Source organism: Malaya genurostris, chromosome 2 (assembly GCF_030247185.1).
Source record: "Malaya genurostris strain Urasoe2022 chromosome 2, Malgen_1.1, whole genome shotgun sequence".
NCBI lineage: Eukaryota > Metazoa > Arthropoda > Insecta > Diptera > Culicidae > Malaya > Malaya genurostris.
Window position 1 is genome coordinate 344,456,200 of NC_080571.1, and position 19,653 is coordinate 344,475,852.

At 40.2% G+C, this 19,653-nt stretch overlaps 1 protein-coding gene and 1 long non-coding RNA gene across 12 annotated transcripts in view; one reads left to right on the forward strand and one right to left on the reverse strand.

Moving 5' to 3' along the window:
* Window positions 1–8,933, forward strand: part of LOC131431929 (uncharacterized) — an 86,719-nt gene extending 77,786 nt beyond the window's left edge. For 10 of the 11 annotated variants that reach the window (XM_058597895.1, XM_058597894.1, XM_058597892.1 and 7 more), the window contains 4 exons: window positions 62–1,335; window positions 1,405–1,956; window positions 2,363–2,597; window positions 2,660–8,933. In XM_058597895.1, the coding sequence (XP_058453878.1) occupies window positions 62–1,335; window positions 1,405–1,956; window positions 2,363–2,597; window positions 2,660–7,268 (6,670 nt within the window). In that variant the 3' untranslated portion in view covers window positions 7,269–8,933. The remainder of the gene's footprint in view (window positions 1–61; window positions 1,336–1,404; window positions 1,957–2,362; window positions 2,598–2,659) is intronic. The other variant, XM_058597898.1, reaches the window with a different exon arrangement.
* Window positions 8,934–15,186: 6,253 nt separating this feature from the next.
* Window positions 15,187–16,471, reverse strand: LOC131428040 (uncharacterized). Its single transcript, XR_009229334.1, has 3 exons — window positions 16,013–16,471; window positions 15,408–15,934; window positions 15,187–15,353 (listed from the first exon to the last, which is right to left on the reverse strand). It is a non-coding gene; the product is annotated as an uncharacterized LOC131428040 (long non-coding RNA).
* Between the last annotated feature and the right edge of the window lie 3,182 nt (window positions 16,472–19,653).

Here is a 19,653-nt window from a genome sequence, read left to right on the forward strand (position 1 = left end):
TTTAGGCTTTCAGTCTTTGGCATTTCACTCGAAATTTCTAAATTATGTTTTTGTCTCGCAGGTTCAAAGCTTTCGCCAAGCTTGACAAGAAAACAGACGAAAATTTGAGCGACTTCTATAAGGTGTTCATTGCGATGTGCAAACGCCAGGCCGGTGTCAAACTGAACGACGATGAAAAGATTCTGGAAGGGCTGGTAGATGATGTTACTGAAGATCATGCCAAGCTGATCCTGGATCGCCTGGAACTGCTGTCGAAGGCACGGGAAATCATCAAACATCCCAAGTTGGAGGAAAACATAAAACTGTGCGAAAACAATCTGGACACCCCGGACTGGTGGATTTCCGGCAAACACGACAGAGAGTTGCTGCGTGCCGTGCTGAAGTATGGCATCTACCGTTCGGAACAGCTGATTCTGGCCGATCCGGAATTTCCATTCTACGAGTCAGCCAAAAAATATCTGCAACATTTGGAGATTCAGATCCAGCTGCAGAATCAGCAGCTAATGAAGATGCAGGCTGCCAAAGAGGAAGCCGCTGAGAAAGCCGAATTTGCGATGAAACTCGAAAAAGGTGATGATTCGGCGACGGCGGCTGCTGTTAAAATTGAGCTGTCGGTCAAGAAAGAATCGTCGGTGGCCGGTGAAGAACAGCTGACGGAGAAGATGGAATCAGCGGAAGAGACGGCTGAGAAGAAAGAGGAAACTGTTAAAGTGGAAAGCGCAGAAGTGAAGAGTGAACCGGAGAAAATGGATGACGCCGAAGGTGTGGTCAAGTCCGAATCCAAAGAGAAAAGCCTAAAGGAAGGAGATGTAGGCGAGGACGAAGGTAAAATGGATACCGATCAAGAGCCGCCGGAGAACTCAGCTGGAAATAAGGAAGAGACGGTTGAGAAAGATCCGCAAATTTCTGACGAATCCATGAAAATGGATGAAGGGGCGACGACGAAGGAAGGTGATAGTGAAAAGAAATCTAACGAGGAAACTGCTACTACTAAACAGGATACTGCCAAATTGGAGGAAGAAAGTAAACCTAAAGAAGCTGCGGAAGCAGTAAAAGAATTAAAAACTGATGAACCAGAAAAAGAAGCTAATCTTAGTTTCAAGGAAGAATCGGAATCCGTGAAGAAACCGGACCTAGACCGTGAATCTTCACCCGATGTGATTATTCTGGACGAACAGAAGATCGCCGATGTTAAACCGAAAACCTTGAGCGAAGAAGAGAAATGTTCGAAGCAAGCGGCGGAGTTGAAAGCCCGATTCCCCGATCTTGAAGTGTTCCAACCGCTAATGAAGTTGAAGCAGTTGGACAACAGTGTTTCGAAGGAGGACTTTAAAAGTGAGTCGTTTCCGTTGCGAAGTGTTTTTTTTTCTAATATTTCATGATTTCTTTTTTTTTCTTTTGCAGATATAAGCAAATTTGCCAGTATGATCGATACGTCGATGATTGTCAAGTGGTTCCGCGATTTTGCGTTGGAACGTCGGGTAGGTCACATCATCTACTGCATTGAGCACGGCGAGTGGCCGGTCGGCAAATCATACTCGGCCTACACCGGTTGTCTGGGAATCGACCTGGACATTCCGTTGCACGAGACGATCAAACGCATCATTCCGATGGACGGCGATCCGCGGAGATCCACATCGAGCACACCGGACGTTATCACGATCACAACCGACCACGCCGGTGCTAAACAGATAAGCCAGGCGGCGATGTCGGCCCAGTCGGCTGCTGCTGCTGCGGCTGCACTGTCCGCCGTCGGTCTCGGGGGTTCAGGGTCTGGGATGAGCGGTACTCAAGGCTTGACTCAGAGTCAGATGGCTGCTGCAGCTGCTGCGGCCGCGGCTGCAGCCGCCGGGGTTTCGCTCTCGTCAAGTAAGAAACGCAAGCGACACATTGCTATTGATGTTGAAACTGAAAGGGCCAAATTGCATGCTTTGTTGAATAATACTCAGAGTCCAGGTAAACATAATCAATTGGCTTACTTTTTTTGTTTTGTTTTTCCTTTAATTCTTAAGTTAACAGTGCAGCACATCCGGCAGATTTGCGTGCAACACTACTAATTTGAGTAACACCTAAGAATTTGCCTTCTATTCGGCCATTGTTGCAGCAAACCTGACTAGGATGCGCGTCGGCCAAATTTCTCAAATTAGCTGCTTATTTTCTATTACGTGAAAATCAAAATTCGATTGTTGTCGTAAACACTTAGTAAATTAGATGTGTGATACCTTGAAACATTATTGCAAAAGTTGATTTCTCTGTTCGGATCAAAATAACTTTTGCAATAATCAGTAGAGATGTACTATTTTTGCACTCAAAACGATGACACATGATTACACCAAATTAACGGCGCTTACTTCAATTGCAGTGTCAACTTCGACTCCGAAGGCGCCCTCTGCTTCCATGCAGTCGGCCAACAATTTATCGTGGAACGACGACGAGATTGTAGATGCGCGCCGAAGTAGTGGTTCCGGTTCGAACTCGAGTGCGTTGCAGCCACCGCCAGCACATCAGCACGGTCCCCGCAATCCAATGTCCTATACGAAACCGACCCTTATTCCGGGTACTTCTAGCACCCTGACGCCAATTGATTTATCTGCCAGGTAAGATACGCTCATTTCTCGGTTGAAAACGGGTACTAAGCATAGCATCTTACATATTACAGTTATAGCCTTCCAAAGGTCAACATGGACATGTTGAAGAGCCCGATGGATTTGAGTGAAGTCCAGGACTTTTCGATCGGCAAGAAGAACAAAGGCATGGACGCTGGAAGCAGCTTTGGGCGTGGTCTTTCCGGTACCAGTATTAGCATAACAAGTGCTGTCGGAGTAAACAGTTCTATGCCATCACCGTCGGCTGCTGTGGCAGCAGCGGCCGCAGCTGGCAAGGGAAAACTGAACGATATGTTGTCGAAACTGATGAAGAAAAATAATGTCAGTGTTCCGTTGGACGAGCCACAACTGGGAAAAGAAAAGAAACGTAGAAAGCTTGATGAAATAGTGCTCGGTTTATCGGCAGCGAAGGAGCAGAAATCCATCTTCGGAGATCCGTCCCCTCCGGGAGGCAGTTTCTCGGGCAGTTCGATGAAGAAGCCACAGATTCCACCGAGTGTATCGGTCACACCGGCCAGCGCTCCATCATCTGTTAGCCAACAGCCTCAGCAGAAACCGTTCACCATCACGGTCACCAGCGTTCCGGGTACTTCGAAGGGTGGTCAGAGTTCATCAAGTTCCAGCTCGACAAGTGGACTGGCCGCCCTGCAAAATATGTCCGGTATGGGGGCACTCACCTCCAAGGACAGTTTAAGTGCTTTGTTTGCACAGGCAGAGCAGGCGGCATATTTGAAACAGCAACAGAAACTCATTCAAACGTTGCCAGCCAATTCTCCCCAACGAAAAGCTTACGAAGCTATGCTAGCCGACATGAAACAAGCGGCCGAATTAAGCTCGAAGTTAGGTCAGTATGGTTCATCGCACGATGCAAAGGTGAACAAGTGGTTAGCGGAACAGACTGCTGCCCTGACCGAACATGCCATGAGTTTGGATTACCTTTCAAGATCGTCACGGCGTTCTTCTTCGTCCACCTCGCAGTCTCAAGCTACTACGCCGACTTCGTCTCGGGCAACAAGAAACTCCAATAGCCTACAGCAACAACAGCATCATCATGCTCAACAACAACAACAGTTACAGCAACAACAGCAACAACAGCAACAGCAGCAACAACAACAGCAGCAACAGCAACAACAACAACAACAACAACAGCAGCAGCAACAACAAGCAGATAGCAAATCTGCCGCATTTAATTGGAACAATTTAACCGGTGAAGAGTACGTATCAGTCATCAACAAAATTAACGGCAAACGCTTAACAGGAAACAAAGCACCACAACTGAAACGACTGACCCAATGGTTGACCGATAATCCGGCTTACGAGATCGACCCGAAGTGGGCCGAATCTATCACCTTGCCCGGACAATCATCAAAGCAATCCCAATCGGACACGGGAAGTCCGTCGTCGGTTTCTTCGAAGCAGATGCGCTCCTCGGCATCCGCTTCCTCGTCGATGGGTGCTTCTCAGGGTGGCATGGGCAGTCAGTACGGTAGCAGTAGCGGTAGTGGCCAGCAGTCATCATCGACACCGTCGAAGAAACACAGCAGCAGCAGTAATCAAACCAATATGCAGTTCCCGGGTCTAGCAGGACTGAATCCAAATCTCCTATCCAGTTTGTCTGGGCTGGGAAATTTCGATCCCAAAACCAACCCGTTGCTGATGCCGTTTGGAGGAATGCCAGGACTGGCAGGTTTGGGAGGACTTGGAAATCTCAACAACATGAGCTTGTTTGCCAGCCTAGCGGGACTACCTGGCTTGTCCGGAATGGACGCACAAAGTTTGGCAGCGATGATGGCCGCAGCTGGTTTAGACCCGTCAGCTGCTTTGGCAGCGGCCACAGGTGGAACCCCAACGAAGGGTGGCGGTGGCAATGCTAGCAAATCGAGAAAATCAGCTACCGAATCCAGTTCGAGCTCGTCATCATCTCAGCAGAACTCCAGCAAGAGTGCAAACCAACAGCAGGCAGCGGCTGCAGCTGCAGCAGCTGCGGCTGCCAATAGCCAATTCCCATTCTTTTTCCCCAACCCAAGTCTACTGTACACACCACTGGGCCTGGGAGGACTCAATCCATATGGGATTCCCGGTGCCGGTTTGGGAACAAGTGGAGTCACAACAAGCACTTCGTCGTCTACCACAACATCCCGACAATCGCAGTCGAAACAGAGCAGCTCACGCGGCATGAGTAGTGCGAACCAACAATCAGCTGCTTCACCTAGCAGTAAATCAAGCCGGAGTTCTAGTTTATCAAGTCAACAAGCAGCAGCCCAGCAGGCGGCATTGGAAGCGGCCCAGTTGCAACAACTGCTGCTACCACACGACAAACATCTGTTGGACTCGTTGACTCGGTCCGCTGGATTGGATATTACTCAGAGCTTAAGAGGTAGCAGCTCGAGCTCTTCGGATAAACGAGCTCGCGAAAGTGCAGCAGCCCAGCAAGCTAACAAACAGGCATTTGAAAAAATTGAGCGTGAAAGAAGAAAACTGCTCGAACAGTTACAGCAGGGGGCATTCCCTTCGGAATTGGCGGCAATACAAGCCTTCACTACCGGTAAAATGCCGGGAATGTCACCCTCTTCGTCGTCTGGACACGGTTCATCATCGAAGAATAGCAGCAGCAGTAGCAGTGCCGCAGCAGCCGCAAATGCCTCAGCAGCCGCTGCAGCTGCGGCAGCCGCGATGAGTGCGAAAGACCTGCAACTACCACTGCCACCGGAGTTTAGTCAAGCGTTACTCGCCGAAATGACAGCACATGCCCTTTCTGCCAATGCAGCGGCCGGTGCCAGCTCGTCGTCGTCGTCTTCGGCGTCGAAAAAATCACGAGAACAAGAGTTCAAGGAAGCATTCGATCAGCTCAGTAAAAATCCGATCGAACTACTAGCCAGAAGTCTCGGAGTTGGTCCAGCGATTTCACTGATTCCAACATCATCGTCATCGACTTCCTCAACACCGGATTCGAAGAGAACTTCGTCTTCTTCCCGGCACGATCTTCAACAACAGCAAGCACAACAACTGCAACATCACCTATCCAAACTGGACCCGAAAACGCTGATGCTAGGAACGTCTCAGCAAGAAGAAATGAAAAGCCCTAGAACTAGATCGTCTACCGATTCGTTGGCCAGTTTAGATAAGGTCACACTGACCCCGGTGGCAGCATCAAGCATAGCTGCCTCGTTACCCTCACAAACAACAATATCCCTGGCTTCGCCCATCGGTATGCCGACCACTTCATCGAGCGGTTCGTTGAATCTTAGTGCCAAGAGTCCGGCTTTGTCAACATCCTCAACCAGCAGCATTGGCGAGCGAGAACGTGAACGGGACCGGGACCGGGACCGGGATCGAGATCGGGATCGAGAACGAGAACGTGATAGAGAGCGAAACGAACGAACGGAACGCTTGGAACGTGCGGAACGCAATGAACGAAACGAAAGAAGTCTCCGATCGACTGATATGGCCGCAGACTTAAGCCGAAGCTCGTCGAGTTCAGTTTCTGCTGCCGTTACGGCGACCGTTGTTCCGGCATCCGCTCCTCAGAATCTCTCAACTTCCTCCACATTATCACCCAGCTCGGTAGCGACCTCAGCCTCCGTAACGGTGGTGGACACGGCCCACAATCAAGAGATGGATCTAGAAGATTTGATAGCACCATCCAAACTATCCAAATCGGGCAACGTTCTGAGTGATGAAGATGATCCACAGAAACAAATTATGCTGTTGAAGCAGAAACAAAAGCTGCTACAGCAAGAGCAAATGAAAAAACTACAGGAAGCGCAAGAGGCACAACGATTGCTTGAACAGCAAAGAATAGCAGAGCAGCAGAAGAAATTGTTGGAAGAGCAACAGCAGCAGCAGCAGCAACAACAACAACAACAGTTGGAACAGGAACAGGAGCAAGCTCAAGCACGGGAACTGCGACATAAACGTCGCAGAGAGCGGGAAGACTCCGAACGTGAAAGCAAACGGTTAGAACTCGTCGAACAGCGAGCAACTGCCACTCAGGGAGAGTCCATTCACCATCAGAATCTTTCCGAACGACAAGAATTTTCTGAGATGGAACAACCTGAACCTGCTTCCAGTGTGTTCCCTCTTCACGGACATGACCTATCGCGGCAAGAAGCAGAGACAGATCATCATCACCACCACCACCAGGAACACGAACAACACGACCACCAACAGCTGGAAGACCTTGACCGACACGAACGACGCGCTTCACGTCGAAGCCATCACAGCGGGGATCAGCAACTTCTGCAGCAGGAGGATTCAAATAAATCAGACTTGGAAAAAACACCCGATTCATCGGCAACACCGGCACGGAAATCGACCCGATCGAGTACGGATGCCGCCAATTCATCGGGTGGTGAATCAAACAGTGCACCTCCGACAACTCCCTCAACTGGTGGGGGAGGTCGAAGGACCACTCGGTCTAAGAGGCGTCGCAGTGGGGACGAGCACGAAGCGTCAACGCTCGGTATGCCCGAACGGAAACGGGAGCTACGTTCCAGCGCCGGACGACAGGCGGCAGCTGCGGCGGCTCGAATGGCAGCGGAAGCAAAAGCGGCCGCAGCCGCGGCTGCAGCAGCTGCTGCCGCTCAGTCATCCTCTGAAGGGTCGCTCAACTTATCCAAGGATCAGGAACACTCCGATAGGGACGAACCACAATCGATGTGACTAAAAATGAGTAAATGACGCTTATAAGTTTAGGTTGAAAGTTACAATTTTCGGTTTGCGTGTAGAGCAGTTTTTAGGGAGATATGATGATATTAGAGAAAGCTATAGGAAATGAGCACCAGACGAGGGAGGGAAAGCAAGCGAAATAAATTATACCTACGTTAAATAAGACGACTAGCGATAGCACAAGCAAACAAACAAAAAAAAAACAAGAAAACGATGCAGAATCGATGCAAGTTTTTCAACATTTTGAACCTCGTTTGCCGCTCGTGGGGAGATGCTTCTGATTGTGATCTGATGTGAAATGAAATACCGTGGATCATCTGTGGGGGATCACTGTCATAACCCTAATCTCTTTTTGTGTGGGTTTCGGTGGTTCAAAATTTTTGAAAAATTGCGACGTTGTTCTACGAAAAGAAAAAAAAAAGATCTATTAAAGCAACGCTGTTACATGTGTACTATAATCCCTTGTCTCTAGCAGTAGATAAGATAGAGTACTAACGAAGTTAAGCATCCAGTATAAGTTGTGTAAATTGAATAATTGTCGAGTTAGTAGAAGAAATTCGCGACACTGTTTTTATCAGTTTATATATTATTAATTGTAATTGCGACGATTGTAACTGTGTGTACTATCAGTAGCAGTACATCTCATGCTAAACCATGAACGGCCCATTTTTATTTCGGAAACACTCAGTTCTAGTTGCAGCACCGCTGAAGCGCCAACGGTTGTTTGTCGGGAGTGTGATTCATTAAGTATAGAGAAACATTCTATACATAGGAAAGTAAAAAAAAAATGCAAAATTAACACTAGATATCAAAAGAGACTTTTGTGGGCAAATGTTTAGCGTATCTTAATAGCACCTAACACTAAATCAAACTATCTAATTTATTCTCAGTTTTCGACACTAAAATAACGTGTATATATTAAAGGTATTTTTAAAATGTAGACACTCAGTAGAAATCGGCCAATTATTGGTGGACAATGGATAAAACCTGATGAAAAATCCTAATCAAGAAAGGTAATAAAAACGAAGAAATACGATTGCAAAAAAAAAATAGAATAAACTTATCTTTCTTTGTTATTTTTCGCATTTACAAAGACAATTACACGAGAGAAAAAAACAACAACAACCCGGAACACGAATAGCACTGGTGTGGTGGGCCCTTGTGCTGACTGTTGTGGGTTGCTATTAAAACAAAACAACAAAAAAAAAAACCCTCTTGAATGAGGTTCATTTTTGTTGATGGCCGCGGGAAATTGGTGACGCAACAGATGAGGTACCTTTTTCTCCACGGTATAGGTAAATCAACAAAAAAAAACATTAGATGGGTTGAGTTAGATGAATGAACACGAGATAGACTGAAATTTAAAAATCTTCACTAGCAAGTTTAGTTCCCAATAGATCCCTCCTGATCGACAAAAAAAAAACGACAAGAAGTGCTACAATAATAGTCTTCTTGTAAATCGTTAGAGGTTAAATTTGTGTTTAATAAAAGAAAAGTTGAATTATTTCTGTTTGATACAAAACAGCAACTACAATTTTATTTCATTACATCTTGTAGAAAATTGTGTAGTGCCTCGAAGCACACGAAGCAAGTTATTCATACAGCCTATCCTCACACACACATTATCTCTCTCTCGCAAACTCACACAAACATATAAACCTTCACAACGCATCGAAACAAAGCCAGCGTTGTTTTGATTGAAACTGTCAATCGGGATAGATTTCTGGATATTATTATGCTGTTGTATTATGTCGTTTTCGTTTTTAAACTGCACTACACCGGTGGAGTGCTACACCATGGCATGGATAAACGAACGAAAATGATGAAAACATAAACAGTAACCATTGACTACAATAAACGATTCCATTGCACAGAGCTACACCAAACTTTTGATGAGTGCTACACCAGTGGTATCGGTGCAGAAAAAGTGTAGCACTGGTGTAGTGCAATTGGTAAAAACGAACGGTTTCAGTGCAGCTTTCGCTACACCTGTGTAGTGCAATTTAAAAACGAAAACGACATTAGAGAGATGGTTGGAAGCGACACATGGAGAGGACAAAGAAGACACTTGCAACTGCATACGAACATTTTGCGCGAAGTTGAATTTTCTTTCGGTGGCCAAGAGAACATACTCGCATACAGTTGTCTTCTATCTTTCCCCGTAAACTCTCTTTCTGGGGAAAGTGATGAAAAAAAAAATAACATATTCTAGATTGTTGATCGGTTGATAGCTCCGATCGTATCGTAATCCCGTTTCGTTTATTTTTTTCTGCTGTGAGAAACGAGAATACCAATCAGTATGTGATCGAAGCTTGAACACCGATCAACGTTCGGTTTGTGAACACAGTAAGCTTATCGATGAGAATAAAGCAAAAAGAACGGTGACTATTTGGAGATCATGAAACAACAACAAAACATAAAACAAGTGAAATCTAGAAGTAATAGTAATTTATCTCCCAATACAAAGTTTACAAAGTATAAATATTATAAACTAGCAAGAAACAAAAAAAAAAACTCGTGACAATTATAAATAAAAAATCTGCAAAAAAATACATAAATATTGAAAATATCAATTCTTCTTGTGCTTCCATTGTATCCGAAAATCGTATTCCCGCTACCATCACGAACACACAACTTCGTTCAATGATATGCGTTAACGGACCATGAAATATATATCCGGTACATTTCATTACTCTATCTGTCTAGTAAGATTCATTTTTTTTTATTTTAAGTCTCGGGATCTCACTTCTCTTTCGCAAATATCATGAGGTGCTCCCTTACCGAATGGAATATTAGTAAAGCTTGAATCCTCAACGAAAAGTAGTTCTGCTATTATCTGCTTATCTTATCTGCTATTCGTATGACCTCTATTGAAAGTTATATATATATATATATATATATATATATATATATATATATATATATATATATATATATATATATATATATATATATATATATATATATATATATATATATATATATAATAAATTTTATAAAACTAGTCATATGGTATATATGAACCTATCTAAATAAATTCGAAGTGAATATAATATGCGCTTCATAAATTGTTTCAATGTATGTTGTACGGATATCTAGTAATGGTTATAAGACGCGCCAATAAATTTGACTCAGACTGGAAATTTCATTCGTTATATGGAAATCCTGTAAAAATAACGTTAAGAAGAGTTTTATGTTTCATAAGATTATCTCATATATTTGACATGATGTTGAACACATCTTGTAACTATTATTGGAAATGCTAATAACAGATCGGCTGAAAAGTTCGTATCGTTTCTATGAGAGGGCGCCACTAGAATTAAATCCATACCATTTTCAGTTAGTACAAACCTTCAAAAGATACGTGTATAAATTTGACAGCTGTCTGATTATTAGTTTGTGAGATATTGCATTTTGAGTGAAGTTACTTTTGTTATTGTGAAAAAAATGGAAAAAAAGGAATTTCGTGTGTTGATGAAACACTACTTTTTGATGAAAAAAAGTCCCGCCGATACCAAAAAATGGCTTGATGAGTGTTATCCAGACTCTGCACCGGGCGAAGCAACAATTCGTAAGTGGTTTGCAAAATTTCGTACTGGTCATATGAGCACCGAAGACGATGAACGCAGTGGACGTCCAAAAGAGGCTGTTACCGATGAAAACGTGAAAAAAATCCACAAAATGATTTTCAATGACCGTAAAGGGAAGTTGATCGAGATAGCTGACACCCTAAAGATATCAAAGGAACGTTTTGGACATATTATTCACGAATATTTGGATATGAGAAAGCTTTGTGCAAAATGAGTGCCGCGTGAGCTCACAATCAATCATAAACAACAACGAAAAACCATGCTGAAACTGAACGAATTGGGCTTCGAATTGCTCCCTCATCCACCGTATTCTCCAGATTTGGCCCCCAGTGACTTTTTCCTGTTCTCAGACCTCAAGAGAATGCTCGCTGGTAAAAAATTTAGAAGCAATGAAGAGGTAATCGCTGAAACTGAGGCCTATTTTGAGACAAAAGACAAATCGTACTACAAAAATGGTATCGAAAAGTTGGAAGATCGCTATAATCGCTGTATCGCCTCTGATGGCAATTATGTTGAATAATAAAAACGAATTTTGGCAAAAAAATGTGTGTTTCTATTAAACGATACGAACTTTTCAGCCGAACTGTTAGTGCAAAATCATTAGAATATCATATAATGTGAAAAAGAAAATTTAGCTCAGTGCATACGATATCATTATGGAATTCCATATATTTTTTGCCTAGGTGTATTTTAATTAGGAACTGTTTTTTCATGTTTTTACCTTTTTTTATATATATAAAAAATAGGTATAGAATTCGCTCAAACTTTCGAAAAAATTTTCAAGGCCCGGAGGGCCGAATGTCATATTCCAATCGATTCAGCTCGACGAACTGAGCAAATGTCTGTGTGTGTGTGTGTGTGTGTATGTGTGTGTGTGTCTGTATGTGTGTTGTCAACTAAGAGGTCTAGATCTAGATCTTAGAGATGGCTGGACCGATTTTGATCAAACTAGTCGCAAATGAAAGGTCTCCCCGTCACCCAGAACGCTATTGAATGGTTTTGAGATCGGATGTTTACTTTTTGAGTTATACGAAGTTTTATGTCAAAATTTTTAGTTTTTTGACAGTATCTGTCACATTTGACCTTGAAAACAGAATATGTTTCCAGACTTTGATTTCGCTCGGTAATACCTATCCAACAAGCCATAGATTGTTAAAATTCGTCCATTTTTAACGGAGATATCGATATTTTTTTGTAAGCCTTATTCCAGTAGAAGGAATTTTGAGCGCTGTATGAAAAAGCAATGCTTGGGAGCAACATGAAACACGATTTTTTATACTGTTACATATAATTGTTTCTAAGTACCAAAAAGACTGTGTACAGCATCCTTTTTTATGACAATTTGCCTCGGACCAATTTTAGCACGGTTCATTTTTGGCAACATAATCTTTCGAATATGGCATATGTAAACCAGATGATACTAGCATTATCGAGTTGGAAGTAATTCCATAATTATATTGATTTAAACTATTTACAGCAATAAATGCTGGAAGAACATAATTTCCACATACCATACGACTCAGTTCGTCGAGATCAGCAAATGCGTGTGTCACAAATAATTTCACTCAATTTTCTCGGAGATGGTTAAACCGTTTTCTACAAACTCAGATTCATATGAAAAGTCGTATACTTCCAAACAAGGTTCCTGAATTACGTTTGGATCCGACTTCTGATTGCGGAACCACAGGATGATATGTGAAACGAAATTAAAATAATGCAATTAATTTTTCTCGTAGATGGCTGAACCGATCTAAGATTCAAATGAAATCTAAGAATCATCTATGATTCAAATGAGAGGTCTTAAAATCCTATAAAACCTCTTACTTTTTAGTCAGATCCGACTTCTGGTTTAGAAAATGCAGGGTGATTAGTATAAAAATGTTCATTTCACATAAATTAATCAGGTTTATCGGGTTTGCAGATTTGGATAGTCGATTACCAAATAAATTTATTTCAGTTTGAGCGGTATTCGTTTTTGGATTCGGAATGTACCCCCAAATTTTAATTCGCACTACAATTTCTCAAAGATGTCTACACACTGCTCAGGTGAATCTAACTGATTTCGGCTACACCGATTTTAGAATTCCGGTTCCAGTATCGAATCGATTCTCAAAGCTCAATCATTTTCTCAAAAAAGACCAAATCGAACTTCAAAAACAAATATTATAGGACTTAAGGTCCCATACAAAATCGGTGAATTTTATCCGATTCTGGAATTACAGATGAGTTTATAAATTTCATGTAAATTGTTTGGCGTAATAATTTATGGCCATTCGAATCATTTTGGGCTATGCTAATTCCTGAATACCGGCTCTGGAAGTACCATAAATAATGACGAAAAACTCTAAAGTGGAACTTACTTCGACATCTCATGGAATGTTCAATCGATTGTCGCACGCTAAGATTGAAATTCGATATGTTTTGCAGTTTCGGCATTACAGGGTAATGAGTGATTAAAATCTCAATTTTCCGTTTAAAACGACGATAACTAAAATAATGTCATGAGAACTAAAACACCTAAGAATATCCATGCAAAAACACATGCGTATTGATAAAAAAAGGTATCATCTCACTGCTAGGTGGATTAATCACGTTTTTTTATGAATCAACTGGTGAAAAATATGTTTTAATTTTGAAAACTAAACACATCACATATATTTGCGATTGTTACGACTCGTTACGTGAAACCTTCTAAAGATTTTTAATGAATGATATTTTTTTCTGGGGATCGTATCTATTTCTTTCCTAGTATCCATATTCTACATATTCCATTTTTGGGTATGTAATAATAGTATTCGTATTTATTCGCGTAATTCAGGCCCCAGTATGGCTCTTAGCCTCTTGTCCAGTAACTCCTATCGCTACCTCCCCGCGGTGCCGGCTGGGGTACGAGCAACCATAGGAAAGATCGGGTAACCAACCCCGGTGGGACCTTGGTCGTATGCTGACAGGGAAGGGGGTCCTCTTTAGAGGATGTCGGAGCGTCTGTACTCCATGTTAGGAGCGGCTTCAAACAGCGTCTGTTCTGGTATCCAGCGGCTGAGTATGAAATGCTGCATCCCGACCAGCTAAATCCAAGGTGGCAACCCCACCAACGGGATCGCCCTAGTGCTAGTTGGGACGTTAAACAGAGCAAGCACGATGATCCTTCGGCGAGACAGGCTATTACGAATAATACAGAAGAGAATACGACCCTGAACAATCGGCATAGACCCAGTGAACAGTTAGTGGCCGAGAAGAATGCAGCTTGGGCGAGCAAGCTGCAACACCGGACGAGAGCTAACGAGGAGCGATACAGACAGGTGCGGAACCGACTAAACTCGGTGTCCCGTAGAAAAAAGCCCCAACAGCAGGACCGAGATCGCGAAGCGATGGAACAGCTGTTCCGTGCTAATGACAAGGAAGTTCTACGAGAAGGTGAACCGTTCGCGCAGAGGCCATGTGCCACTGGCCGATATGTGCAAGGACACCTTCGGGGATCATCTCACGAACGACTGTGATGTGATCGAGAGGTGGCGGCAGTATTTCGACGAGCACCTTAATGGCGATGTGCCGGAATACGAAAGTAGCGGCGCGGTAACGAACTTGGAAACGCGTGCGGAGGACAATAGACTGCCGGTCCCAGACCTCCAAGAAGTCGAGGAGGTGGTAAACCGGTTAATAAATAATAAGGCCGCTGGCGTTGACCAACTACCAAGCGAGCTACTAAAACACGGTGGTAATGCACTAGTGAAAGCACTCCCGATCACAAGAGAAGAGTTAATGAATACCAATTTCGGCTATTCTTTTTTGGAATACCAGAATAGCTGTATTTGATATTCGTTAGGTTGAATTAGGAGCTAAAATGGCAAAACAAAATACCAAAAATAAAGCCGCCCAAGAGTAAAACAATATCTGATTCAGTTATTTAAAATAGCAAAGTAACACCAAATGAAATTTTGCGGTGGAATAGCAAAATAAGCATTTAATTTGCTTTTGGATTAAATAGCCGAATTAGGTATTCTATAGCTGAATAGCAAATTTGGATATTCTCTTTCATTTCTTCCAAATTTATAGTCAAATTGCATGGTTTTTAAAAAAGCTTTATTTATCTTTTTTTAACTTTTAACAAGAATGCAGTCATTATTCTTCAAAATTTCTTTACACTCAAAAAAATCATTAGGACATACTGTGTCGGTTGATTTTTAATAATAAATGATCACATAAATAAATCCAGAAACCCAATTGAAAGAGCATACCTGAAAAAACAAACATGAAATTTAAACAAAGAGAAAAGGATTATTAAAAAATATATACCCACCATTTTAATTTTCACCATCTAGTCGAAATACCTCAAGGTTAAGAAAACAACAGATCAATAATAAAGTAGCCCGCCGAAGATTTGGATTGTTGGCCACCACAATCGCTATGAACTTTGCCACTTTTCTTGCAACTTTGATAGCTGTTCCTGAAGAATCTTTTAAAAAAGTGCTGCGTTCGAAAAGTCGATCTGCAAATACAATTTATATGAGAAAAAAAAATCAAAATATAAATAATTATTTACCTTTTATGTACTCAACCTTTTCCGGATCCAGTTTCTCCGGATTACACGCTTCAATGACTTGAGAAGCTTCATTCAAACTCGGTTTACGCTTTCCGCTTGGATTATTCGATTTCTTTCCGGAAACTCTTTAAAAGAAACTTCTCCGGGTTTGTCAATTAATGCTGTTTGCAGCTTCATGTTTAGATTCCGCAACTTCAGGTTATCGTCCTCAAGGTTCGTGATTTTGCCAAAAAATTTGGGATGATTGCTGCGGTAGGATTTACATCGGACACTGCACTCGATTGACCTTTTTCAGCTTCACTGGAGTCCGCTAATTGAATTAGCTCATCTTGTTTCTCCAAATCCTGTCTAGTGTTGTCCACAGCGATCTCCTGGACGCATTCTTCTTCCGAATCAGAACCAATGTTTTTAATTTCTTCATGCATGGTCGTCTTCAATATTTTTGTATTTCGTGTTACCTTTCGCAGTGGATGTCTCGTACGCTTCATACCCAATGTTTTATTTTCTTCTGGCTTGTTCACCGTAACCTAGGAGAAAGAAAACTTTTGTTAGGTTATGTTGCATGATATGTGAATATAATCCATCAAATTTCCTTAAATACTTACATTTTCTTTCATAAATCCCATATTCACAGTGTTGGCCATTCTCAGCATCAACTTTTGGGAATTGGTTTTCCGTGTTTTCCCCATTTTCACCACAAATTGAGTCACAAAAGAAAAACGCGCACGCCATAAGGCTGGAACAACAGTTTTTATGTAATCAGGAATGCCAGTTCTTTTTTTACATCTGAGTGATACTGATTTGGACTTGCTAGCTCAAAATATTTAGTAGAGGTGGACACATTTGTCATTTGTAAAGCTATAAACAATCTCGCGAATTATTTAAATATCTGTATAAAATGTTCAAAACGACGTATGTAACAATGAGAGATTCTCTTTGTTTACTTTCTCTTTTGATTATTACGGCACTCTTAGCAATCCTTCTCTCCAATTATTTACCGATAATAATTACTAAAGCTATCATCTTTTAATCTGCTCTGGAGAAATTACCGAAAAAAGCAGGAATCTTTTGCAATAATCAAAAGAGAAAGTGAACAAAGAGAATCTCTCAATGTTACATACGTCGTTTCGAACATTTTATACAGATATGTGTACAGTTACAATTTCTATTACGTTTGACAGTATACTCTTTTTCACTTTTCGTGGTATTTTTGTGACAAGGGAATTTAAAAAAAATAACAATGGAAATAGTAATAATACTGATAATGATAATGACAATGATAGTAATAGCAATAATGATAATATTGATTATAGAAAAGAAAACGAAATAAACAAACAATTATTTTTTTATACTTTTCACCTATGTACATTTGTTGTCTTGATTATTTAGAAAAAGGGTTGCCACCCGCAAGCAGAGATGCCTTTTATACAGATTTATCTGTATTATACAGATTTTTACATGCACATACAGATTTCATACAGAATACAGATTTTGTACAGGTTTTTTAAACTTAATACAGATTCATACAGATTTTTCAACAAAAAAAAGGAAAGAATAAAATAATTTCGTTCGTCTGACCTCTCTTTGGTAGTAGTGACGAGATGAGAGTTTTGTAATCAATCGACGAATCACAAATTGATCTAAAAATCTTTAAATGGTGTTGATAGTTTATGTTGAGCGCTGAGATCCTACATCAACTCATCAAGCCAATATTTTGAAAGTATACGAAATTGAAATTATGTTTTGTTGATTCCGATTGGTGATGAAAATTTGAAAGCATTTAATGTCGTCGTTGTAGAATGATATGAATATTGAGCACTCATTCAATTTCTCATTATAAAACCATAAATTTTAGGAAAAACGTTACCTCAACAAATTTTTATTATAAATATTTCGATTCTATAGTGGATACAGATAAATACATATTTTTCATTTTGGGTAATACAGATTTTCTATGAAAATATCTTGCATCTCTGGTGTAATTGAAAAAGGGTTGCTATAAGAACTTGAAGACTGCTTTTGGTTCCAGGAAATTCGAAAAATTTTCAAAATTTAATTATAAATTTTGCGAGGCATACATTGAGTATTACTCATTTGTTGACAACATTCTAAAGATAGAGCATTTGTGATTTTTTAAATATTGTAGTACGTTCTTACAAATAATCCATATGAAAATCTCTAATATATGTGAATTTTGACAACCAGCTCATTATGTCATCTGCCATGTCACAGTAAAGGACCTAGAAAACTTTTCCCTACAGTGAACGACTGTAATAGTTAAAACTGGGCTTAAAGACAGGAAATATTCAATCCATCATCAACCTAGTTAGGTTCTATAGGTTGATATCGCTATTAAAAATTTTCAAAACTTGGTAGTTTTTCACATTAATGATTTCAAATAAGAATGAGCATGCCAGTAAATTAGTGATGGCTGTCAAATGATGACTTTCCAACTCATTTTATGAGATTATTTCAAGCTGATATGAAATAAAATTAAATATATTGGTACTTCCCCATTTATGGTATACATAGCTTAAAATAACTTGTTTCATAGCTAGAATGAAAAATTGAAAAATTTGCAGAAGCATTTTTTCCAAACTCATCTTTTTCCAAAACTTTTTCCAGCGTTTAATTATAAACTATATTCCAAAGTCAATTCATGATTTCCATTTTTTTTTATTACCATGACTGGCAACCCTTACTGTATGGGTATACACTGAGCTAAATTCTCATTTTCACATTATATTATATTCTAATGATTTTTTACTATTAGCATTTCAATTGATAGCTACAAAGTGTATTCAACATCATGTCAAATATACAAGATAATCTTATGAAACATGAAACTCTTCTTAACGTTATTTTTACAAGATTTTCATATAACGAATGAAGTTTCCAGTCTGAGTCAAATTTATTGGCGCGCCCTTTAACCATTACTAGATATCCACACAACATCAATTGAAACAATTGATGAAGCGCATATTATATTCACTTCGAATTAATATAGACAGGTATCTATACCATATGACTAGTTTCATAACATTTATATATAACTTTTGGTGGAGGTCATCCCAGTTCTATATATCAGTTAAATAGATCAAATGCTTGCTATTTTATTGAATAAGTTATACATATAATATTCAAATTAATAAAAATGCTGGGATAATGGTGCTTAAGGGAATCAAAAACAATAAAAATAATTGTCTTATCAAACACTTGTTATATTTTTCGCATGTAAAGAGTTTCATAATGAAAATTTATTGTTATATTTCAACTACACTTACTTCTTTGTAACTGGCTGATTTCATCGGATATTTACTGTTACCAGACGAATCAGATGCACAACGAATCGGAAACTAATACTTTTATCGAGGATTTGAGCCATACTAGTCGTTAGTTTTGTAAGGGAACACCTCTTGATATTTGCGAAGGAGAAGTAGGATCCCGAAACTATAATTAAATAATTTAAATCCTCTTACTGGACAGACAGAGTGATGAGACGTACCGGGTATTTATTTCATAATCCGTTAGGGCATATCCTTGAACGAAATTGAATGAAATATTAAATTATATTGGCTTAAGTTTCATTGACTTTTCGCATAACTTGTATATGGTATTTTTATCAATATCATAAAGATTGTGAAGATACAAAATTTATTGAACATCATTTAGATTCATAAGTCATAAGTTGTCATAAAATGTCTTTTGTGAAATACCATCTGCGTACGATTCATAAGACATATCCAATGAATATAAATTATGTAACGAGTTAAGTTTCATCGGATTTTTATATACATTATATGAGATATTCTTATAACTTTCATTATGGTAACGTCTATTTAGGTTTAACGTACACTTTAAATAAAGATTATAAGTTTGCATATAACTTCTATAAATTATATTCTGCATATGATTCATATGACAAATCTAATGATTATAAATAAGATTTTCATTTCAGTGTAGGTTTTGGATGCAGGTTAAATACACGGTGTAGAATGAACTGGTGATAACATTTTTGTGTTAGTGCGTAAACATCTGCCGTTGCAGGCTCATCGTCTAGATACAATAACAGTTTTTATTTCATTTCTATCATGTTGGAAATATTTGAACACATAAATGAAAACTTCATACCAGAAAACACCACTTTGAAATTCAGCAATAAAGCTCTGAGCCACATTTTATTCCGAGGCAAGCCCGGAAGCCATATTTAATTTCGTGAGAAAATTAATGGAATACAACACAATGG